Source organism: Rattus norvegicus, chromosome 10, assembly GCF_036323735.1.
Source record: "Rattus norvegicus strain BN/NHsdMcwi chromosome 10, GRCr8, whole genome shotgun sequence".
Classification (NCBI taxonomy): domain Eukaryota; kingdom Metazoa; phylum Chordata; class Mammalia; order Rodentia; family Muridae; genus Rattus; species Rattus norvegicus.
In genome coordinates this window covers 80,759,407-80,784,603 of record NC_086028.1, presented here as the reverse complement: position 1 = coordinate 80,784,603, position 25,197 = coordinate 80,759,407, and the positions used below count along the sequence as shown (strand labels likewise).

The 25,197-nt window shown below is 45.4% G+C and overlaps 2 protein-coding genes across 4 annotated transcripts in view; one reads left to right on the top strand and one right to left on the bottom strand.

The window, feature by feature from the left end:
* Positions 1-6,375, bottom strand: part of Fam117a (family with sequence similarity 117, member A) — a 43,891-nt gene extending 37,516 nt beyond the window's left edge. Inside the window, exon 1 of the mRNA NM_001109039.2 lies at positions 6,133-6,375. Within this exon, the coding sequence (NP_001102509.2) occupies positions 6,133-6,328 (196 nt within the window). The 5' untranslated portion in view covers positions 6,329-6,375. The remainder of the gene's footprint in view (positions 1-6,132) is intronic.
* Positions 6,376-10,513: 4,138 nt separating this feature from the next.
* Positions 10,514-24,637, top strand: LOC102546674 (uncharacterized). 3 transcript variants are annotated; one of them, XR_010055749.1, is made up of 3 exons: positions 10,514-11,549; positions 19,373-19,545; positions 22,084-24,637. XR_010055749.1 is itself a non-coding variant. In XM_063270140.1 (3 exons), the coding sequence occupies exon 1, from the start codon at positions 13,290-13,292 to the stop codon at positions 13,743-13,745; it is 456 nt and encodes a 151-aa protein (XP_063126210.1). In that variant the 5' UTR covers positions 13,035-13,289; the 3' UTR covers positions 13,746-19,545; positions 22,084-22,192; positions 23,208-24,637. The 3 variants fall into 3 exon arrangements, 2 of the variants coding, with proteins under 2 accessions (XP_063126210.1, XP_063126209.1); XM_063270140.1 differs by lacking the exon at positions 10,514-11,549 and having other exon boundaries at positions 13,035-19,545; positions 22,084-22,192; positions 23,208-24,637; XM_063270139.1 differs by lacking the exon at positions 10,514-11,549 and having other exon boundaries at positions 13,035-19,545.
* The last annotated feature ends 560 nt before the right edge of the window (positions 24,638-25,197 follow it).

Here is a 25,197-nt window from a genome sequence, read left to right as displayed (position 1 = left end):
GTTCCCCAGGGCTGGACTTGCAGTTTTCCTATTATGAAATACTCAGATAGCGTGCTTTAAAGTTCATTTAAGCTGCTCTAGATTGGCTGTGGTACTCCCACACAGGAAAGGCAACTGAAGCTTACTCAGTCTGAGGATAACCATTTAAATGACTCTAAAGCTAGACATGCAACTTTGTTGTGACTCTAGGGAGAGAGCAGAGTGCCAGAAAGCTAGGATGTCCAGTGGGCGCTGTGAGCTAGAAGGCTTCATGTTCACAGCCAGCTGTGCCCAGGAAGGACAACCCATCCGGAGCTCCACAGGCCAGGAGGAACTGGAGCACAGATAATTTATGAACTTCCAATAGTATCCTCAACTCTTCCCTCTCAGACCAGGATTTGTTTCTGACCTAACTATGTGAATAGATTTGGCTAGTGTTTGGTTAATTCATACTCTGCAAACCAAATAATGGAATCTCTGTGAGGCTGCAACTCAGGCAGAGGAGAAAGCTGAGAGTAGTTCCTACTCAGCTTCCCTTGGCTTCGACTCCCTCTTCTAAGACAGGGAAGAACCACTTTGAATTAGAGGGGCAGAAATTCCATACCAGGAGGGCAGATTATTAAGCCATCAAGAGATTGTCCACACGCTTTAAACTCACTTGCTGTTGGGCATCTGCGGTGGTTAATTGTGATTGCCACCTTGTTGGGACTTGGAATCATGGAAGGAACACGCCTCTGGGTATGTCTCTGAGGGACTGTCTCTATTAAGTTAATTGAAGATGGAAGACCTACCCTAAATAGAGGTGGCAGCACTTCTAGGTCCGCCCAGGAGAACTGAGCACCAGGAATCTCTCTGCTTCCTGAGCGCAGATGTACTAGAGGCACCGAACTCCCGCTCTGCTTCCCTGGCTTCCCTGGGACTGGACCCTTGAACCATGCGCCGAAATAAACTCTTCCTTCCTTTTCAGTCAGGTATTTTGCCTCAGCAACGAGACAAGTAGCCCATATAGTATCCACTTGTTCTATGAAGTAGGAAAGAAACACCGGGTTTACCTTTCCAGCCCTTAGAAGGGATCCACAGAACAAGAGTAAGACCAGGTAAGACCAGGCAGAACACTTGAGCTAATGTCAAGTAGTGCTTGATACACATGACAGCATATATAAAATGCCAAAACCAGACCTGTCAGAAAATGTCACACACCACGAAGTCTGAATCCTTTAGCACAAAGACTCAGTATGAGATTGGTAAGAACCTGGAGGCAGCTGTTTAATTCCCAACTACTACTGTGATGGAGGAACAGCGTGGACCTGGGGTCTACCATGTGACTCGGAATACACTGACTTCAGCAGCGAATGCAGGCAGAGAGTGCTTTTGTCTACCGAGCCCACCAAACTGCTTGGGCAACACTCGAATTCACATCATCACTATGAAAATTTTGTAATCCTGCCTCATGTTTCCTAGAGATTCGTATCTGAACCGGAGAGAACAATATCCTCTTACTGCCACACCCCACAAGATTCTCACCCCCTTTCTACCAATGTCTTAACACTGAGTTACATAAGGACTTCTTATACCGTCTAATACTGTGCTATCCTGAAGAACACACAGGCCCACACTGCTTTAGGTACCCAAAAGATTGGCACTTGTCACTGCTAATGACATCCTAAAAACTGGAACACCCCCCCAATCACTATTGATAAAATATTTAAGGGTCAGATACTTCAAAAGTAAGTATTCTTGGTGACCACTCCTGGGCCTGGAAAAGCGGTGGAAGACAGCAGTTAGCAGCATCAGGCCAGCAAGAGCCTGCGAGTTCAACACTTCCCAACAGAGACCATCTCAATCACAGGTCACAGAAGGACAATTGTGACTCTTTAAGGATGTTAACTGTACCCCCAAGCTTCATTATACCAAGATGACTCCTTGGCAGAAAAAATCCCGACTATTTTAATCTTCCAGCTGTTTGTGGCACCACAAGCCACAGGGGATAAGCACCTCTCTTGGAACCTCTATTACACAACCCCTTTGCTGTAGCTTCACAACCATCTAAACACCTAGCCCCCAAGGGCTAAGTCCCCAAAACAATGCAAGAAAAGGCATTTTATAATTAGCAATGGCATCACTAGTAACAATGATACCTTATATTCAGGAAAAAGCCTCTTGGGAGAGCAACTCCCCGTGTCCCTCTGGGGAATCTAGTATTTTAGGACAGCCATGGTCCTATCATCTCTCACTGACTTGTTGAGAAAACTAAAAGGTAATGAGAAAAATTCAAAACAGGAGCTATGCCTCACGTGGTTTCTATTTAATTTTTAAAATATGTTCTCTGTAGTCCAAGTGGTTAGGTAGAGGGTAGAGGGCCATAAGGAAGAGGGGGAGCAAATTTGCTTAACTGTTGAGCTTTTATGTAAATTCAAATGAGCTGTGTCTAGTGAACACATGTCACCTGACAACCATGGGGGTGGGGGACCTGTACCCACACGTGCTGATCTACCACAAAGACTGGGAACTGACTAGAAACAGATGGTTCCTTTGCTCCTAAAATATGAGTAGGGACACAGGATTGTTACCTTACCCTACCTTAGGGTTATCTGAGGAAGTATACATTACACACACTTGATTTTTACACTGGAGTAAGAGTCAGGTGTATTGTTCAGGACAAGGAGGGATAAACTTTTTATACAATGACTCAACTCTGCCACTGACAGCATGAAAACAGACATAGCCAATATCTAGAGAGTGTGGCTGTGTTCCAATAAAACTTTATTTACAAAAACAGGCTCAGGGCCAGACTTAACCTACAGGCTATAATTACCAGCTCCTGGTTTAAGAAGGTTCTGGTGGAGTATAGTAGTTCCCAGGCAGCATCTGGTTTCCCAGGTTTGGAGAAATAATTAGCATAGTTTAATTAAGTGTTATCTTCACGGGGCAGGACACGTGGCTCTTCCGTAGTGTTTGTGTAGCATGCCCAAAGTCCTGGGTTCGATCCCAAGCACCACAAAATAAACAACAAAACTACTGTTTTCATTCTAGGAAAATGGAGAAGGAAGTTCTCAGGATAGGTAAGACTGGAGCCCTGAAAAATTTAATTCCTACTGCTCTTTTATCTATCATTATGGGTTCTGGAAGAACACAAAAGCCTCAAACTGGCTTCAAACACACACACACACACACACACACACACACAAAATTTCATTTAATTCAAGGGGCAACTGCAGTAAGAAATATACCTTGGGTTTCAATTACTCACCAGTGGCTCATGGTTTTCTTAGAGTTGGCCCTCATTTTTCTCTCAGCTTTCTCAGCTCCAGCTCATAAAAAAAAAAAAATGAAGCCATTCCTCGCTTTATGAAGACATCCCTTCTGGATGAACGGTCACAGAAGGTAAACCCGCTCTTTGCACCATAACCCTTTAAACGAGGCCTAATCTATCTTGTCAAGAACACAGCAGGGTGTGTGGTGCAAGATAACTGCACAGGCAGAGTATTACATCTTTTGGGATGGGAAACAGTGACGGCACTTAATTGTTCCTGAAACCCAGTCCCAGCTCCCAGGCCTTTTTAAACAGTTGTGTTTCTGAGCCCTGTTTGGAGAGCTTGTTCTAAAGATGACAGAATCAAAACTCAAGAGGCCCTGAAGTTCTGAAACCTGCAGCACTGGTTTCAGAGCAGTCTGGGTTTGCTCTTTGAAGCCTGAAAAGGCAGTGGGCTCTCCCCAACAGTGCTCTTACAGTACGTCAGTGCTGGGAACAGCACACACTTTCACAGCACCTTTCCTGTGCCAGGCGCTCATGTAAGCTCTTCATGAACTCATTTAATTCTTATGATATATTGTCCACATAGTAAGAAAGGGAGTCCAGAAACTTCCTCAAGAGTATTCACCAGCTAGGAAGTGGAAAAGCCTGTATTTAAAACCCAGACTACAAACATCTGTGAGAGTAAAAAATGTCCCTGTTACCTGCCCTAATGGCCTAGGGGGAAACACTCCTGCACACTTCCCAAGGCACAGAAGGAATAGAAACAACCGGAAGATACAGGAACATGAGTGAGGTTGGCCTGCACAATAGGTCCCAAGTCAAAGACCAAGTACATCCCCCACCTTCCTTTAATGCTTAGCCACAAAGACGAAGAGGCTCAAGCTACTGTTTTGTCTCTCTCCCTCCATTCCTACTGAAAGCATAAAGATAATCCCACCTCATAGGCAATGTCTTCTTAATACCTCCTGGATAGTAACAGATGGAGAAACAACCAAATACATAATGCAGGAATCCATTCAATCTGCCCTAAGTCACCTGACAAGTTACACAGAACTCTGGTTTCCTGTTTTCATCAGTATCTTTAGAGACCCCGACCCTGCAAAAGGAGAAGGCCATGTAATGAAACCCAAGCATGCAAGCCTATACATTCCTCCCTTCTGCACAGCCCCCACCATCGCTTTCCCTTTTAATGTAGGGATCACAAAACTGCTCTTAAAATGACTGCTAAATGATTTCTAACCACTGCACGGGCAAGGCTTCTGTCGATTTCTACCGAAAGGGATGAGGGTTCTGGTGCTTGTTGCTCTAGCTCCCCTGGGTTTCAAGGAAGCCCAAACAAAACCAACAGGTTTGTAAGTCTTGTGGTTTCTTTATAGTTGATGATAGGCATGAGTTTGTCTGGGCAATGCCTTCTTCTACACCACCACTTTGACTACTTGGTCACCATCTTGCTACCAGATTTGACCAAGTTCTGCGTTCCAGAATGTGATACTTGCACAGACAGTGAGGTCCAAATAGACTTGGCTTCCTACCTCAAAGATCTGATGAATCCCATTCCTATCTAGCAAGACTCTTGTAACAGAATACTTTCAGGAAGAGGATATACGACATCCAAGCTTAGTTAGTAATCTGCATAAAGTGCAAGAGACTGGGGTAGAGAGTGTCACATTAAGATGGCAGGAACTGGGGTTGGGGATTTAGCTCAGCGGTAGCGAGCGCAAGGCCCTGGGTTCGGTCCCCAGCTCCGAAAAAAAGAAAAAAGAAAAAGAAGAAGAAGAAAAAAAAAAAAAGATGGCAGGGACCACATAACTTCTGTACATTTGGTACAAACTTCAGCTTAGGAAGTGTGCAACGATCCTTTCACATCTGGTGTGAATCAAATGCAAACTTCACTTTAACTTGCTGCCAACGTCCTTATGCAAGTAGGTTCCCTTTCCGTTCCAAAGCGCCTGCATTTGTGGGTCCCATCACAGCCTTGAGTGTGAAAGCAAGGTTAAATTTGCTCCACCCTAGTTTCCCCACACCCACCACATCAAGCTGCTATTAAGAAACTGCTAGGACACTTTTCAGAAAGTGGGGTATTTGCCTCAGCATACTTGATTGTAAGCACTCCATTGCCACGTTGGCTGGGAATGCTCATGGCAAAATACCTTCGGAAGAGGCAAGAAGTAGTGTGTAAACTGCCCAACTCCTTCCTGTACAAAAACACACAAGCACAGAATGATTGGAAAGAGACAGCCATATTAAGCAGATCAGAGATATGGGAACATACAACTTCTGGGCTACACTGAGAGGAATGTAGAAAACCGGTAACAGAGGTGCGTTTGCACCGCAGTAAAAGCCGTTAAACTAACTTATTCCAACGGGCTGAGTTCAAATCATCTCCTGGAAGAAGCATAATGGAAAGCGCACGTGAAGTGGTGGAGAAAGGAACTCGAGAGCCATAGAGAGGGACGCTGGGGCCAAACTCAAGCTGGAGAAGTAACACATGGCTCCACCCGGCTCTCTTCCATGCCCCTCCCCCTCACTGAGCAGGCGTCCAGCGCCCACCGGTTTTGGCTCCTAGCGAAGCCCTCGACTCCGGGCGCCCACAACACTCCATGCACGCACTCTAGCACTTCTCACACCTCCTAGGCGGACATTCGGACCACTTTTCGGTTACGCCCCCCAAAGCTAGCTTCCATCTGCCAGGTCCCTCTCCTCAGGTCCCGGCCCAGACACCCGGCACCCCGTCCCGGAGTTGCACCTCAGGTTCGCAGCTGCTCGCCTTCGCTCCCTCCGCCCTCGCGAACTCTGAGCGCCCCCTTTTCTCTTCTCTCACCTCCCATCCACTTCGCCCTCATACTTCTAGTACTCTCCAGCCCGCTGCCCCAGCACCCGCTCCGGACCCGGCTCACCTGCGCGGCCACCCCCGTCCCGGCGCTGGTGCGGCTGCTGCAGCTGGAAGGGGACCGTAGCCCTGAGTGGCTGCAGACCGACCCGGGGGGAGCCAGCGGGCGCCGGTGGTGAGCAGCCCCGCCGGAGACACCCCGCCCCTCCGCGCCCCGGCCCCCAGGAACCTCCACCTCGGCCGCCCGCTGCAGCCCCGGACATGGCCCACCCGGCTACCTGTGCTTCAGCCCCACAGCGAGCCCCACACTACCCCCCAACCCAGGCGGCCGCTACTTATCTGCCCTACAGGCACGGACCAGCCCCCTCGGCCCAGAGTTCCAATTGGCCTATGGAGTCCCAGGACCTCCCCCTCAACCAATCCACGGCGGGGCTCTTCTCTTTCCGAGGATGATTGGTCCATGTGCTCAGCCCTCAACACAAAACCCCACCCTTCTGCTTTTCTTTGCTTTTTTTTTTTTAAGGTCCTTAAGGCTGCCGATTGGTCTTTCCAGTAGAGGGCTGGTTCTTCAGCACTGCCAATGAGAGGGCTCAAAGAGGAGGATCGTCACACCCAGTCCCAGGTAGTATGCAAATATATGCCATGTGATTTCAGGCCGTGCAGGGGGCGGGGCTGGATGTGGATTGGAATCAAACACTAATGAAATCTTTAAACGGGGCAGTGTCAAATTCTAGGCAGTTTCTATAGGACTGAGAAAGCCTAACTTCAAAAGCCATTACATTTAGTTTAACCGAAAAACATTAGTTTTCAGTTCTCATGAGATTGCACTGCAGCTGGTCAACTCCAAACTAAGATTCAATAAACTTATACAAGCTTTGCCTATCATTTGCATGAGCTTTGCATTAAATTCGTACATTTAATGGCTACCTCGCCTCACATGACACTCATTTGTCCTCTACGTTTCCAAGTCCCTTCCGGAAGCTGGTCCAATCTCAATAAAAACAGTTGTTAGTCTGTAAATTAACTTGAGACTTTAAAAGGGAGCTGGGAATTTCCCTTCAGAGCCACCCATTGTAAGTGTACCTAACAAAACGAAGAGACTGATAAATCTGATCAAGTTTGATAGTGACTCCATTAAGAAATCTTTGTCTTGGGGCTGGGGATTTAGCTCAGTGGTAGAGTGCTTACCTAGGAAGCGCAAGGCCCTGGGTTCGGTCCCCAGCTCCGGAAAAAAAGGACCAAAAAAAAAAAAAAAATCTTTGTCTTTCCAGCTCAGTTGCTCTCTGACCTACAAGGCAAAGACCAGATGGTCCCCAAAGAGAATACTGGCAAGTTGTAAAAATTATATGCTCTATATTATGAAGGCATTTTCAGGAGAAAAGAAAAAGCAGTGTCTAAAATACTATTAAAACTTACTGCCTCTCAAAAAAAATTGACTACCCTTGCTAATTTGTTCTATATATGGAAAAGAAACAGAGTCAATCAACGCTGGACTGTCTGTGAGAAGGGACCATCCAAGTAATTGGATAATTCCCTCTAGATTTATATTTAGTTATGAATTCTAATTTTGACCTTGCTACCGATTTGTCTTTCTATTTCAGTCTTTACCGAGTTTAGTGTTTAAAAAAAAAAGGTATTCCCTTGAAGCCATACTTACTAATCAGAGGAAAGGAAGTAAACTGGGTGTGTGCTGCGAGAGTACCAAGGGATCAAATAATGAAAGTAGATAATGCTCAAAGTGGGAGTTCAAGAGTTGGTCGAATATGAAAGCCAACCAATGAGTGCAGCACAAATGGAGGCAACGGAACATTTTGTGAAAAGATTTTCTTTGCAAAAACTCTACTTTCATGTTTGAAGATTCGCCGTAGTGGAAGAAAAAAGTACTCCTTTTCCATGAGGAGGACAATCTCACTAAATGCCTTATAGGGATGAATAAAGCCTGATGGCTGGAATTAAAACTCAGCCAGTCTCAAATTAGCTCCACTTTAAAAGGTGCATCTGATGGTCTGGGATGGAGGTCAGTGGAGCAAGACTTAACTGGCATGCTCGAACCTCTAGGTTTGAGTTCCGGGTATAGAGGTAGGTGAGGAACACAGAATGTAGTCTCAATTTCAATTAGCTCAACATGCTCGCATACTTCAGATCTCTGCCCTTTATCAAGACTGATTCCACCCCTGTGTCTCACACGCTCACTGAGGAAATCGGCAGCAATAGCACCCAATATTCAATGAATCCCTTTCTGCATGCCAGATATGTATCAAGTACTTTGCAGACAAGTTCATTTAGGGCTCATGACTGAAACTGAGAGGCTGCTACTATGTCCTTTTTTTCCCCCCGAGTCTTTGGAAAGAAGCATCGTTCTCAGGGCTACCCTGCAGGCTAAGTCCAGAGCTCAGCCTGGCTTGATCCCTATGCTCATAAAACTTTTCATGAACTTTTTTTTTTTGCAATGATATGAATCTGACTGGTATGCCAATATCTGTCTAGTGCTTTACGGCTTACACACCATCACGTTATCTAATTCTCACTATAGACCTGGAATGGTCAAAATGCAAATATGACGTCTTCACTCTATAAGAGGTTAGGTCACAGAGGCTGAACTGCTTGCCCAAGATCCTTTGGCAGACACAGGACTTCCAGCTTCAAGTACTTTCCCAACGCTCAAGTTCCTGACCATTGGAACCACCTGAGAGGGAAAAGGTGACTGTATGGTCTCTTGATAATGTATGCTATTTTAGGACCCCTCACGTATACATAGATCCTTAGATAGCCTCACACAATGAGTGGTTTTATTGTATGATCGTTTTAAGTGTGTGTTACTGAAGAAAAAACACCCTTGGACTGAGGGGTTTTGAAACACATTTGACACATAGCTTCCTCTCTGTGTAAGAATCACCCTGAGTCATCAACTTTCCAGACTTATTGTAAGGATAAATTGACACATTATTTTATAGAGTAATTTTGCCTTGGAAAGAGGACTTAAGAGAGTTAGACAGTAACAAGTTTTAAACATTTCCCCAAAGCCAAGGTATCACCCCTGAGGACCTAGATGGTGGAAAAAAAGAGTCACTAAAGGTGGTACAAATGAAGAGTTGAATCTTCTGAATCCAGAAAGTTATGGTCTTTCCTGATAAGTTACTGGCAAGAGACACTGAGGTTGACCCTAGCATAGAAAGCAAGCATGTATGTAACTCCTGCCTTCTGTTGGGTATCATGCCCAAGCAGCTCTCTCTCGCTCACTTCTCTGTACCTGATAGCTTCCCCTAGCATGGGCGTGATCGCAGGATAAGGACCTCATCTGAACACTGGCCCTTGTCTGCTTCCACTAATGGAAGAGTCCACAGCCAAGGCTCTGGAGAGGCTGTGTGATGCTAAGGAAGGTGCTTTCCATTACAAACCACTTTCTCACTTGGTATTGTTTTTCTTTGTTGTCCTTATCGACATCATAGCCAATAATCACTCTTCACAGATTTGTTGAAATGACTACTATGTGTCAGACTCTGAACTTATGGAATATTAAAAAATGTTCCAATATGGGGTTCCTAGGACCAGGGAGATGGCCCAGTAAATCAAGCCTGACAGCCTGAGTTTGATCCCTGGAACCTATACAATGGAAGAAGAGAACTGACTTCCACAGTCATCCTCTGTACCTCCATAAGCATGTCCTGGTGCACACATAGACGCATGCACGCACACACACATACACACAATGTTAAAAATAAAAACAGATGCTGCTCCTACTCTGAAGTTCACAGCCTAGCAGGCTTTGAAGCTTATAAACGGAAGTGGTACAGGATAGATGCTATTGCAATAGGAAGTCATGACCTGGTTTCTGCTTTCAGAGACTTTGGTTGAGATGTAGCTCAGTCGATAGAGTGCTTGTCTCCAATGTCCTGGGTTCCATCCCTAGTACCACATAAAAATTGAGCATAGTTGTACAAACATGCTTGTGGTCCTTGCAACTGAGCATGCACAGGAAGGAAGATTAATAGTTTAGGGTCATCCTTGGGCTGTTCTAGGATACATAAGACCCTGTTACAGAAAGAAAGAAAGAAGAGAGAGAGAGAGAGAGAGAGAGGAAAAGAAAGAAGAGAGAGAGAGAGAGGAAGAAGGAAAGAAAGGAAGAGGAGGAGGGAGTGGGAAGGGGAGGAGAGAAGGGGGAGGGGAGGAGGGGAAGGAGGAAGAAGAGGAGGAAGAAGAAGAGGAGGAGGAGGAGGAGGAGGAGCAGCAGCAGCAGCAACAGCAGTAACAACAGCAACAACAATGTTGGCTGGAGGCAGGTACGCAAAAGCATCAAAAGTGGAGGGTTACACCTAGCAAGTATGTATATCAATAGTCTTCCACCTATTTCACATTAAACTGTTTAAGGTTTTGAGACAGTTTCACTATAGAAACCTGAATGGCATGAGACTCTTTATGCGGAGCAGGCTGGCCTCCTGAAGATCAGTCTGCCTCTACCTTGGTCTGAAGTGCTGGGATTGAAAGTGTTTACTACCTAGTGTTTAAGGGGTTCTGACAGCAAACATGAAAGGCCCTTAATGGCAGAATGCTCTTGGGATGTCCTTGGCTGCTGCAAGTACTCAAGGAGTTGGAATCGTTTCTCCTCAGGCATGAGTCAGGAGAGCCACTCCTCAAGCAGACTCTATAATACAGGGACCTTAAAAGACCCCGAGGGATTGCCTGGGATAAAAGGCTCTGAGAGAATTGACTGGTTGGAGTCAGCAGGAAGGCCTTACCCTGGAGGCCATTGGATCAACAAATGACACAGTTGTCAGAGCCAGCCGGAACTTCAGTTCTGAAGGCTCACAAATATATAGAGATTCCAAATTTCTACCACCCAAAATATAACAAGCAGGAGCAATTGTTCAGCAGAGACTGGAGACGCCTTGATGGTCTTCTATCTCTGAACTTCCTGGTACATGTCTGTGTGCTTACATCTTATCTTTGGCCCCATAGTTCCAAAATCCTTAAGCAGAATATAAGATGACGCAAACACACAGTGTCTCTTTCTGACCTACCTCCTTTCCTCAGCCTCTGTCTGAAATGTCAGGCCTGGCTCCTCAGGGAACTAAATCCTGAGGAAATGGGGTCAGAGCTAAAGGAGCAGAGCAGCCTGAGAGGGATTGGGAAGGAGGGACAAGGAAATGAATGAGGTTATGGGAACAGAAGTGGGGGGGTCTCTCCCTTAGCACCTTTTCCCATTCTAGTAGCTTCTCTCTCCCTGTAACCCTTCCCTTACTCCCAGGATAACCAGCAAGCCTGGATTTTGACCTTTTGTGATCTCTCTGACACATTTTGACCCTTGCTGGGATCCATACATTCTGTCTCCTTTGTTAGTACTTTCTCACTTCTCTCTCTCCCTGTGCGCATCACCCACTAACTCTCATTTTGTCCTCAGTAAGACTCGACTTTTCTTGTTAAACCACAGCTATTTTTAAAGTCATCCTTGGCCTGAACAAGAAAGGATATGGAAGAAACGTTCAAGTAAGTAAAAAATAAATACAGGATCAAAGACCTTAAAATTTTAGAAGTCTGGGATGACCTACTGGAACATGATAAAAATATAATTTACAATTTTTGTAATTGTTACTTTGTTTATTTGTTTGCAATAGGGTCTTAGTAGATAGCCTTAAACTCTTGATCCTCCTGCCTCAGCTCCCAGCACTGAGATCATACGCCTGTACTACATGCTCAGGATTCAAGGTAGATGGTTTTTAAGGATATAATTGCATTGTTCCAAGAAGTAATTAGAGGGCTGGTGGGATGGCTCACTGGGTGACTTAGTTACTTTTCTATTGCTATGACAAAACACCATAACCAAGGCAAATGATTAAAATAAACATTAATTTGGATACTTATAGGGTGGGTATATTGCTGGAACACTAGCTGATCCACATCTGATCCACAAGTTCAAGGCAGAGAGAGAGAGAGAGCTGACTGGGAATTGTATCAGCTTTGAACCCTCAAAGCTCACCCTCAGTAATTTCCCTTCTTTAACAAGGCCATACCTCTTAATCCTTCCCAAGCACTTCCATCCATTGGGGACCAAGCATTCAAATATTTGAGCTTATGGGGACCCTACTCATTCAAACCATCACATTGAATTAAGGTTCCTGATACCAAGCCTGACGATCTGAGTTTGCTCACTGAGACGCACATAAGGGAAGGGGAGAATAATTCTCACAAGCTGTCTTCTGACTACCACACAAGTGCCCTAGTGACCTAGTGAGTACAGCACACACACACACACACACACACACACACACACACACACACACACGCCATAAATGAAATTTTAAAAACTTAAAGAGGGCCGGAGAGATAGTTCAGTGGCTAAGAGCACTGGCTGCTCTTTCAAGAGGATCTGAGTTCAAGTCCCAGCAACCACAACTGTCTGTAACTCCTATTAAAAATAAATAATTTTAAAAAAATTAAAAACCATAAAGAAGTACTTATAAGCCAAGCCTGGCACAGAGACCTATAATCCCAGGTACTTGGGATTATAAAACAGGAAGATTTTAAGACTGAGTGCTGCCTGGGCTACAGGGTGAGTTTCAAGAAAGCCTGGGCAATTTAGTGAAGCCTTAAGAAATAAAGAAAAGGGCTGGAGAGATGGCTCAGCGGTTAAGGGCACTGACTGCTCTTCCAGAGGTCCTGAGTTCAATTCCCAGCAACCACATGGTGGCTCACAGCCATCTCTAATGAGATCTGATGTCCTCTTCTGGTGTGTTCAAAGACAGCTACAGTGTACTCATATAAATAAAATAAAGACTTTAAAAAAAAAAGTAAAAACCTTAAAAAAAAAAAGAAATAAAGAAAAAAGAGGGCTGAGGATATAGCTCAGCGGCAGAACATTTGCCTAACGTATGTGAAACTGTGGTTCAATCCCCAGTACCACAAAAAGACAAACATAACTAGGAAGATCTAATGCTATGATCTCATTCACAATTAAAAAGATAAACAAGCTGGGCACGATGGCGCATCCTTTAATTCTAGCAGTGGGGAGGCAGAGTCAGGTGATCTCTATGAGTTTGAGGCCAGCCTGGTCTGCAAAGCAAGCTCCGGAACAGCCAAGTCTACATAAAAAGACCCTATCTCAACAAACAAACAAAAAAGAAAGGTAAAGATATTTTCTTTTGAGAGGTGGCCAGGCAGCTAGGACCAAGCAGGGCTTTCTTTGCCAGTGGATAGAGTGTACAGCCAGTCTTTTGTCTTCTGCTCAACATGGCATCTTCTGATAGTCAGGTGAAAGAGCTGGAGAAGCGTGCTTCCGGACAGGCTTTTGAGCTGATTCTCAGCCCTTGGTCAAAAGAATCTGTCCCCGAGTCCCGCACTCCCCCCCGCCCCCCAAAGAAGAAGGATCTTTCCCTGGAGGCAATTCAGAAGAAATTAGAAGCTGCAGAAAAAAGACGCAAGTCTCATGAAGCAGAAGTCTTGAAGCAGCTTGCTGAGAAGCGGGAGCATGAAAAAGAAGTGCTCCAGAAAGCCATTGAGGATAACAACAACTTCAGCAAAATGGCAGAGGAGAAACTGACCCACAAAATGGAGGCTAACAAAGAGAACCGGGAGGCGCAAATGGCTGCCAAGCTGGAGTGTATACAAGAGAAGGACAAGCACGTTGAAGAGGTGCGGAAGAACAAAGAATCCAAAGACCCTGCGGACGAGACCGAGGCTGACTAAGTTGCTCGGAGAACTGACTTTCTCCCCGACCCCTTCCTCAATATCCAAAGACTGTACTTTTTCCCTCCTGACAAATATTCTAGAAGCTGATGTAGGACCGTATAGGTAGATCCAGACCGTGAGATGTTTTAGGGGCTCAAGGGGAGAAGCTGAAAGTGTTTTGCTCTTTTTTAAAGTGTTGGTCTTCCTAGCGTAGCTATTTTTTCTCGTTGCATCTTTTCCACTTGGGCACACTCGGTGTGCTGGGTTAAGGGCTAGAGCTGTATTGGCTGTGGAAGCTAAATCCCCAACCCCTCTTTTTTTTTTTTTTTTTTTTTTTTTTAAGAAAAACAATTTTTAAGACTGATTTATTTATCATATGTATATGAGTACACTGTAGCTGTCTTTAGACACACCAGAAAAGGTCATCAGATTGCATTACAGTGAGCTACCGGGCAGTTCTTGGGAGTTGAACTCAAGACCTCAGGAAGTACAATCAGCACTCTTAACCCCTGAGCCATCTCTCCAGCCATGTTTGTTTGTTTTTCAAGATAGAATTTCTCTGCGTAGCCCTGGTTGCCCTGGAACTCACTCTGTTGACTAGTATGGCCTCAAACCCAGAGATCCATTTGCCTGTCTCCTGAGTGCTGGGACCAAAGGTGTGTGCTACTGTCATCTGGAAACTTCTAAAAGAATTTATATGGAATAGCATTGCTAATAAAAAAAAAGGGGGGGGGGTTGGGGATTTAGCTCAGTAGTAGAGCGCTTGCCTAGCAAGTGCAAGGCCCTGGGTTTGGTCCCCAGCTCTGAAAAAAAAAGAAAAAAAAAAAGGAGCCAGCTACTGACACATGCTGTTACACTATGGGTATGGATGAAAAACATTATGCCAAGTAAAAAAGCCAGACACAAAAGATTCAACACATTATACAACCCTGTAGGAACAGAATGTCCAGAAAGGGCAAACTTTTAGAGGCAGAAAACAGATCAGGAGTTGTCTAGGACTGGGAGTAGGAGTGGCTATTCTTTACAAACACACCCAAGGAGACTTTCTGGGGTCATAAAATGCTCTAAAACTAAAATGTAGTAATGGTGAACACAGAAGTACACATTTGCAATGGCTGGGTTTTATAATGTATAAATTAAATGTAACCTGCCTCCATCGATGGATGTAGACACATTTGGGCACACTATGGATAGCCTAGGCTATGCTATGGCTAGCCTGCAGTCCATGCTCATCTTTTCATTTTGGTTTTCTTGAGACAGTCTCTTTATGTAGATCAGGCTGATGTCCTGGCATTCACAGAGTCTGCCTGCCTCTGCCAGCTGAGTGCTGGGATTAAAGGTGTGCAGTCCCGCCCAGCACAGTGATGCTTCTAAGCCGTGTAGGAAGCTCTTCAGTGAGCTGCAGTGTGTGTGTGTGTGTGTGTGTGTGTGTGTGTGTGTGTGTGTGTACATGTATGCAGGTGCCAGCAGAGGCTAGAAGGCATCACATCCACTCCCCTAAAGCTGGAACTACAGGAGGTTGAGAACTACTCACCTAATGTGGGTGCTAGGAACCCAACCCAGGTCCTCTGGAAGAGTAGCAAATGCTCCTAACTGCTGAGCTATCTCTCTCTGGTGCCAGCATTTCTCTTTTTTTTTTTATTTTTATTTTTTTTTATTTTTTTGGAGCTGGGGACCGAACCCAGGGCCTTGCACTTGCTGCATTTCTCATTTTTGAAAATAGCTTCTTAAGAAAGCTAATTTTTTTGTGTACATGTTTTACTGTGCATAAGTGTTTATAATGCAGTTATGTACACCGTGCACCACGTGAGTGTCTGGTGCCTTTGGAGACCAGAAACAGCTGTTGGATCTGTTCACAGTAGAGTTACAGACAGTTGTGACCCACCGTGTGGGAGCTGAACTTTTGTCCTCTGCAAGAGCAGTGATCACTCTTAACTACCGAGAGCCTTATCTCCATTGCCTTGTCTTTTGCTTTTAAGCTAAGGTCTCATATAGCCCAGGCTGCCCTCCAAATCATTATATAGCAGGGGGCTGGTCTTAAACTCCTGGGTCATCTTGCCTTCACCTCCCCAGTGCTACCCAGCCCAGCTTAAAACAGGGGTGTCCTACTCGTTATTTTACAAACTCACACTGTGACCAGAATGCAGGCAGTAAATTCACAGAAAAATAAATTAAAATACACTGTAGGGCATGTGATATGGCTCAGCAGGTCAAGGTGCTTATGGCCAAGTCTAACAACCTAATTTTATTCTTGGAATGAACATGGTGGAAGAGAACCAAGTTCTGGAACTTATCCTTGGACCTCCGCAGATATGAGGTAGTATATTTATGCCCCTCCCCAATGCATGCCTAAATAAATTTTAAAAGTACACTTTAGGAGGGGCTGGGGATTTAGCTCAGTGGTAGAGCGCTTACCTAGGAAGCGCAAGGCCCTGGGTTCGGTCCCCAGCTCCGGAAAAAAAAGAACCAAAAAAAAAAAAAAAAAGTACACTTTAGGGAGGGCTGAAGAGATTGCTCAGCCGTTAGGAGAGCTTGCTTTTTTTTTTTTTTTAATTTATGTATATGACTGTACTGTAGCTGTCTTCAGACACACCAGAAGAGGGCATCAGATCCCACTACAGATGGTTGTGAGCCAACATGTGGTTGCTGGGAATTGAACTCAGGATCTCTGGAAGAGCATTTGTTGCTCTTAACCACTGAGCCATCTCTCCAGCCCAAGCTCGTTATTCTTACAGAGGATCTGAATTAGGTTCCCAGCATCCACATCAGGTGGCACACAAATGCCTTTGACTCCAACTCCAGGACATCTGATGCTTTCTTCTGGCATCTGCAGGCACTTACAATCTCATATGCACATCCTTACGTGCATGCACATAAATTAAAAAAGAACCGGGGTTGGGGATTTAGCTCAGTGGTAGAACGCTTACCTAGGACACGCAAGGCCCTGGGTTCGGTCCCCAGCTCCGAAAAAAAGAAAGAAAAAAAAAAGAACCATTCTCATAAATATACCTTAAAGCTGGATATGGTGGTTCGTGCCTTTAATCCCAGCACTTGGGAGGCAGAAGCCGGAGGATCTCTTGAGTTTGAGGCCAGTCTGGTCTAGCTAGGACAGGACAAGACAGGACAGGACAGGCTGAGACTGCCAATGCTGCACCGAAAATGAAACAAAAGAACCAACAAGCCACTATAGGTTTGTCATGCCTTGTGATTTGAGTATCTCTGGGAGTCAGTCCACTTACACGGCAGCACCTTGGGGGAAGCAGTTTGCACTCCACTACCTAACCCGTGCCTCCGAGATGAAAGTCTCTGGGGAGGTTACTCTCAGGGGGCTGCGTAGAAACCAAAAGACATACATGCTTCTTGCCCACTAGAGAGTTCTCTCCGCACCATTGTTGTTGCTCTCATTGAAATCCTTTATGTCTGCCTCAAAAATGTAATTGCCCCTGGGACAGACATTTCCTTCGTGCCTTGAGCTTAGCTCCAGAGCTTGACTTCGGAACCAGGGTTAGCTATAGAGGCTTCAGTGGTTAGTGGGGTGGTGCGTGCCCTTAGTCCCAGCACTTGAGGTGGAGGCAGGTGACTTCCTGCCTGGTCCCTGTGACTTTGAGACCAGCCTGGTCTATACAGTGAGTTGTAGGCTAGCCAGGGCTACACCAGGAGACCTTGTTTTAAAACAAGTAAAATTTAAAGGCTTCTGTAATAAACCCCTGTGGGGTCATAACTATAGATTTATGTACTTATTTATGTGTTTTTGACACAGGATCTCACTATGTAGCCATACTTGTCCTGGAATTTATGATATAGACCAGGCTGGCCTCAAATTCATAAAGATCTGCCTGCCTCTGCCTCCCCAGGGTCAGTTTTATCTTTGAGGCTTTTGAGACTTCCCCCTGTCCTGCAACTCCGTCTTCTTCACCACTATTTGCTTCAACTTCCGCCTCTGTTCCACAGTCTGTGACCATCCCTCAGGTAACCTGGTCAGATTCTGACTGTTTGTCAGGACTCAGGACTCAGGAAGGGGGTTGACAGCCCACTGTTTCATTTCATACTAGCTTCTGAGCACCTTTCTCCTAAGCACACGCGCATGTGTGTTTGTCCTTTCTCTCTGAGTGAGGGGGCCTCTGCTACAGTGTTAACAAGAAGTACAAGCCACTGAGTCCAGCACAGCTGAGGTGGACGGTGACTTAAGTATCCATTTCTCTAGCTAATATTTCTGGTCATTACTGAATTGAGGCTAAAAGCCCTATAGCCTAAAAGCAGCAAAGACTTCAAGTTTTGTAAGGCCCAATTCTACTGTTCGTTCTTTCTCTCTTCTCTCCTTTCTGCTCTTCACCCTTCTTTTGTATATGCTAGGTAAGGGCTCTACAACTAAGCAACAGTTCCAGGCCTTTAAAAAGTGTGTGTGTGTGTGTGTGTGTGTGTGTGTATACGCATGCGTGCATGTGCACTGTGTAGGTCTACAAGAAGTTGCTGGGTGTCCTGCTCTGTCATTCTCTACATCGTTCCCTTCTTATGGACCTGGAGCTGGTCTGGCAGGTAGCAAGTCCCAGTGATCCTCCTGCCTTCAATCCCTTATAGTGCTAGAGTAACAGGCATACACCCCTACCTAGCTATGCTCTTTGCACGGATGCTGGTTATTTGAACTCAGGTCCCCGGCAAGCATTTTCATCCATGGAGTTATCTCCCCAGCCTCAGCCACAGCTCTTCTTTTATAAAGAATTGTTTTAATGTTCCTCTTAAAGAGGTTAAAATTAAAAAAAACAAAACAAAAACAAAAAACCTATAACTATAAAATTGGGTGGCGAGCCTTGGAAGGGACCTTTGACACGGTTTCACTAGCATCTCGGTAAATCTGTTCAAACTGAAGGAATAAAGCCTGTTTACATCCCAGCCAACTCTTCAGATCTGACTGAATTAGGTGCCTATTCCTGGCTTTTCCTGTGGATTTCCTGTACCAACACATTTACTCCACAAAATGGCTCTGGCTCAACTAAATAGCCTTGACAGCCAAGTCTTTCTAGCCAGTGAAAAAATCCCACTCCTCCTCCTACTTAGTGACCTGGAGGCACTTAGAACAGTGTTGTTTTGCAGAGCAGGTGGTTCCTCCTGCTATATATCGAACCACTTAGAAAGCTCTCGTACATTCCAGCAGTGGTCTCTGGGAGGACCTGCTTCCACTCACCTTTGTCAAAAGCCGCATGACTTACAGTCATCAGCACTCTGTTTAGGTAGGAAACAGCTTAGTCTTGCCTGTTCCATGCTCTCTGATACGATCACACAAGCTGGCACCTTTCCTGGAGGTCCCACCCAAAAGTCCTGTCCAATTCTCTGGCCTCCTGAGTTGGCCCAGAGGTTGAGTCAGAGTACAAATACCAATTCTATCTCATGGCTCCAAACACTCAATTCTGAATTTTCCCAAACACATTAGAAACCCTAGGATTCCTGAGCCAATGAGAGCATCTGCGATTCCAGGGAAAGACCAAGGAGCCCCTTACCTATTAGGGACACTAACAGCAAGGCTCTACAAGCAATGTAATCATAATGTCATGGGATCTGTGCCCCTACCACACAAGACAGAAGACAGGAAGCCACTTGCACACATTGTCACTTCTAACTGTCCTGCTGTCTTTATGACTACTCTCTAGAGTGGGCACTGTGATCCCCAACTCACTGTCTGAGACTCAGAAAAGCCAGGAAGCATACCGATGAGTTGACACAGCTCCAGCAACAGCCCAAAGACTGCTGCATCATCACCACTTAGGAGGCAGTGTACTGCGTCAGACGAGCCCAGACCTGGAGGTGTACTCCTGACCCATAGGTAAGGGTTCACATTAGGACATTAGGTCATGCAGGCCCCACTGGCCATGGCTCAAACACAACTCCCTCTAGCTCCCACACACCTAAACTCTCTGAAACTCTGATTTTGTTTATGCTACCCAGGAATTATTTCTCCACTAAAATATTGTGAAACATGTGCTTTGGAGGATAGGCTAGGGCCGAATCCAATTTTCTCTGCCTTGGAGGAGGCCAGATGAATGGGGGGAGAGGGGTTTGGAGTAGGGGATCAAATTAAAGAGAAACCAAGGAAAAAAATGACCAGGGAAGGTGGCAGGGTGGTGCTACTCTTCAAGGCCTGCCAGAGCAAAGAGCCAGAACTCTTTAAGAAGAATGGGGAGTGTGCCAGGGCAAGTGAGAGAGCTCTTTGTGAGGTCAAAAAAGAAGCCATTAGGGAAAGAGTGGGAGAGAAGAGAAGCACCTATCCAGACTCAGGAGGCAGAAGCAGGCAGATCTTTGTGAGTTCAAGGCCAGTCTTGTCTACAGAGAAAGCTCCAGGACAGCCAGGGCTACACAGAGAAGCCTCGTCTCAAAAAGCTGAATAATAATCTATCTAGGGATGAAAGTGTGTTTTAATTCTGAAACCACTATAAATCGAAAGAGAAAAGGATTTACTCCTTCTTTCTGCCTCCCTAACTTGGACATCAAAGAGGACCTTGTACCTGATTGGACTGGGCTTTCTCCAAAGCCAAAAAACTCTGGCGGCAGTGTCCTCTCACACTGCTAGAATGCTGCAGGCAGTGACTAGCAACCGCATCTGGTTGGTAAGTGATGGGCACCCCTGCCTTTCTAGCTTTGCTCCCTGCTTAGTGTGCAGCCTGTACCTGGCAGGGAGCCTCCAGTAGGGGTTGGAGAGTAGGATCCTCCAGACAGTGCTTAAGACACGGTTGATTTATGAGTTTCTGGAAGGGGCTAGGTGGGAAGGTAGAGAGAAGACCCCAAACTAATTTCCATGAAGCTTCAGCACACCACTGACAAGAGTCAAGGTACACATTTTCTTGATGTCTGTGGCTTCAGGCCAACTATGAGACAGGATCCAGCCTTCCCATTTCCTGGGGCCCAAGACCCTGGCTTTGGGTTGAATAAGACCAGAGACCTCTGCACAAACTCTTAACCTTGAAATAAGCAAGCCCAGCAGCTCAGTAACGGCTGGTTTTGGAGGATTTATTTTTTTTCTTAACATGAAAGAATTCTTTTGAACCCTCCATGGCTCCCAAGAAAAACTATTTAAAATGTCCCTTCTTATGGGGCCATGGGGTTAAGTGCCAGGGATGGTAGGCTAAATGCCAGGGATGCTGGTTGCATGGCTCTTGGGAGCAAGGCTAATGGCATCCCCGCTGTGGACTCAGGAATACCAGGCCTAGGCATTGGTTGCCCAGAGAGATGCAGCCATTTTTACTTCTGACAGAAGGACACCACCTTCTGGGATTTCCCCTTCTGTGGTGGGAAAGAGAGCAGCATATACCCAAAAGGTTCAACCAGGTCTGTGTGCAAGAGTGCAGATCGGGAAGACGATCACTTGAGAGTCCAGGGTAGGGCGAGACAAGTCAGTGATTTATGTAGGTCAGAATTTCTTTCCACCTGCTGGTGGAAAGAAGATGCATTTTGTGAGAGCTGCATGGTAATTGCCCTTCACAAGGATGATCTCAAAAGGTCAAGGGATGGGTTCTGAATGGCCCTAATGTCCCCGAAACGGTCCATTGTGTAGCTATTGTCCATACATGTATAGGAATTCTTCTGACCCCATTCATGCTTTTTTTTTTCCTCTTTTGGCTCTTGGGGTTTTCCAAGTGAACAATTACATACAACCTTATTTTAGAGCAAAGTCTATCTTTTTTCAACAAAAACAACAACAACAACAACAACAACAACAACAACAACAACAACAAATGGTTTAATACCTCCTACCCATTTCTTGAGCTCCTCTATGAATCCAGTATCATGCTAGCTTAAAGGGACACATGGATGAATAATATGACCCTCTCTGGGGCGAGACTGAAGACTAGTTTTCAAAAGATTCCCTAACGACCTTTGGGATCTAGTTGGCAAATCTGCATCCATCCCTTTATATTTTACACACATTTCAGCCCCCATCTTCCTGCAACCTTTTAAAAAACTCATATTTATTTGTTTGTGTATATTAATCCATGAATTTATATGCACCCCATTTATACAAGTGCGCATGGAAGCCAGGAGAGGATGTTGGATTCCCTGGAACTGGCATTACAGGTAGTTGTGAGGTACACAATATAGATGCTGGGAACAGAACCCAGGTCCTTCACAAAAGCAGCAGAAGCTCCTAACAGCTGAGTCATCTCTCCCTTCTTACAACCCTTTAATTTGGCCTCATATGCTAACCTCCATTTTGACCAATTTGGATGACTTTCTCTTACTCTAATATGTCCTCCATAGCAGACAGGAAAACCAGAATTAGGGACTATATTTTAAATGCAAATACTATATGAATGCATACATCTCTAAGTTAATAACTTCCTTTATCTACTTGTCATTCATTTATAAGCCCAAGAGTTATTGAATGCCTGCTGGGTACCATGCATTCTACTAAGTGAACAGAGCAGACACGGCCGTCATAGAAGCTACCATCTGGGCATGTGTTTGGGAAACAGAAGGTAAAGACTCCACGTGGCAGACAATCGAATATGTAACTACAAACTGGCAAGTGATACGCAGAGAGTACAGGTGCTATAAGTATAGAAGTGGTGTTCTGGTGTAGCCTGGGAGCTTAGGGAGGGTCTCCTGAGGGAATGACATTTGAGCTGAGATTAGTGGAAATAAGAGCGGATGCAAAGGTCCTGTGAGAAGGGGAGCCAGTACTCCAAGAGCTGCAGGAGGGCCCATGCACAGCACATGAGTCAGGGGTTGCATGAGAAAGGTATGAAGGGTCAGCAGAGGACAGCTATGAGGTCTCTGCAGTCCTTTCCCACAGTGGAAAGGCACACAGGGGGTTGAAGATTTGTACAAAAAGGTGGCTCCTTTTCTTAGATTACTGTTGCTTTTTTCCTTCCCTCCCCTTAGGGGTGATAGTGATGGTTCGAATTGCTAAGGACTTTCCTAGTTTCATGACATAGTGTGGCTCCCAAATTATTGGGTCAGCCTCTGCCAATGTGGACAGAGGGCAGGGTGGAGGGTGGGTGGAGTGCTTTGCCTGGGGTATCAGCTCCACAAGTGACGTTTGGAACAGCCCCAAGACTATAGTCCTTGTTCCCAGATAACTCTATCACATGTGCCCTCCCACCCCCACTAAAATGCTCCACCTGCCCTGCCTCCCTACAGCAGCTTTGCTCCCCCACCCAAACTGGGGAAGGTGTCTGGATAAGAATTCTGACTCTAGGGCTGGGGATTTAGCTCAGTGGGAGAGCGCTTACCTAGGAAGCGCAAGGCCCTGGGTTCGGTCCCCAGCTCCGAAAAAAAGAACCAAAAAAAAAAAAAAAAAAAAAAAAGAATTCTGACTCTACCCAGCTACTTGAGTCTTGATCTGATGAGTTAGACCATAGTTTTGATGGGAAATGTGTGTGTGTGTGTGTGTGTGTGTGTGTGTGTGTGTATGATATATAATATGTATCCATACACACACACACACACACACACACACGTTATATGTATGTATCCTTAACCATTTTCCAGAGGTACTAATGGAAGCCACGGGGAAAGAAGATCATGATGGTCAGACCTGGCCTTTCCGAAGCCCTTCCTTTAGTCCTAGACATATCTTTGGAGAATGTGGCTTGGTGCAGTGACATCTGCTGGCAAGGCTGGGCCAGTAATAAAGTGACCAGATGCCTATTCGTCTTCATGTAATTTCCAGAGTAATAGAGACGCCATCATAGTAGACCTGGTGGTGTAGGCCTGCTATCCCAGCTACTCACAGGCAGGAGGGCAGGTTCAAGGTCTGCTGAGCTAGAGAGAAAATTCCAGGGTACCCTCGGAAGTAGCAGGACCTTGTGGCAAAAACTGAAAGGGAAAAAAAAAAATACTGCTCAGTAGTGGGGTCCTTACCTGACATCTGTGCCGTCCTAGGCTCCAGCCCTAGTACCATACATGCTTCTCAGACTGCACTGCAGCCGGCTGGTTGGTACGAAGCTGACAGACCAGGCTGGAAGGCTTAGCTGTTCTGAACACTTGCTGTTCTCCTAGAGGACCTAGACTCAGTTCCCAGAGTGTATGTTGAGCGGTTCACAAAATTGCTGTGACTCGGGGGAGGGAGGAGGGGATGGGGGTTTATGGACAGGGAACCAAGAAAGGGGATAACATTTGAAATGTAAATAAAAAATATCCAATAAAATATATATATATATATATATATATATCTTGTTATCAAGAAAAAAAATTGCTGTGACTCCAGTTCTGAAGTCTAATGTCTTCTTCTGGCCTCTGCAGGTACCCATAACAAGTGATATATACACTCAGAGACTTATATGACACTCACATACACCATTTTTTAAAAAATACAGAAAAAAAGAAGAAAGTAAAGGAAAAAACCCAACACCTTAAAATAAGGCTTTAACAAAGCAGAAAGGCCTAAAGGTGCAGGTCTGAGCCGTAAGCTGGTTTGTACTCAGTAACGAGGGTGCTTCTTCTACTGGTGACTGGCAACTCCTGTCAGCCAGTTGATTCCCCTCGAAGCACAGTTAGTCACAGAGGAACCCATGGAATGACTCAGGGGACCTACTTCTAGTCCCCATTTCTGGAAAAAGCTTATTTCCAGAAATAAAAAGATTGATATTTTAAAAATGGGAGAAGGCAAAGTCTTTTTTCCTTTCTTTTCTTTTTCTTTCTTTTTTTTTTTTTGTTTTTTGATTAATTAATTCTGTATTTAATTTACTGAGACAGGGTTTCTCTGTGAGGTCCTGGCTGTCTTGAAACTCTCTGCATAACCAGGTTAACCTGTAATCCACAGAGATCCGCCTGCCTCTGCCTCCCAAGTGCTGGGATTAAAGGCCTGTGCAACATCTTTATACTTTTTTTTAAATCTCCTTGAGGTTGATGGGCTGAGCTGTTTCTTCGGGTTTTTTTTTTTTTTTTTCTTTTCTTTTTTTCGGAGCTGGGACCGAACCCAGGGCCTTGCGCTTGCTAGGCAAGCACTCTACCACTGAGCTAAATCCCCAACCCCTCTTCGGGTTTTTTGTTTTGTTTTGTTTTGTTTTGTTTTGTTTTGTTTTTTTTCCGGAGCTGGGGACCGAACCCAGGGCCTTGCGCTTGCTAGGCAAGCGCTCTACCACTGAGCTAAATCCCCAACCCCTCTTCGTTTTTTTTTTTTTTTTTAACGTTCTTTCAGGTTACCAAGAAAATGATGTCAACAGAAGCATCTTCATGGTTCTTACAGTAGGCAAGAGTATCGCTCCCTACCTCCCCAAGTCCTGGGGATAGCACCTAGGGCCAGACAAACCCTTTATCACTGAGATATGTCCCCAGGCATGACTGCAGTGTTCAAGATGAAGCCGTAACCCTGTGTGGGGTGAGACAGAACCCGCCTCACTGCTTCACGCACTTCACATAAGCTTTCTGCTCACTTTCACTCTTCCTTTACATCATGTACACTTGGCAGAGTTCACCAGTGGTGTGACTGGGAATCGAGAGAGAGAGAGAGAGAGAGAGAGAGAGAGAGAGAGAGAGA

Coding starts and splice junctions, on each gene's coding strand:
- LOC102546674 (XM_063270140.1), top strand. CDS start 13,290: ATGGCATCTTCTGATAGTCAGGTGAAAGAGCTGGAGAAGCGTGCTTCC.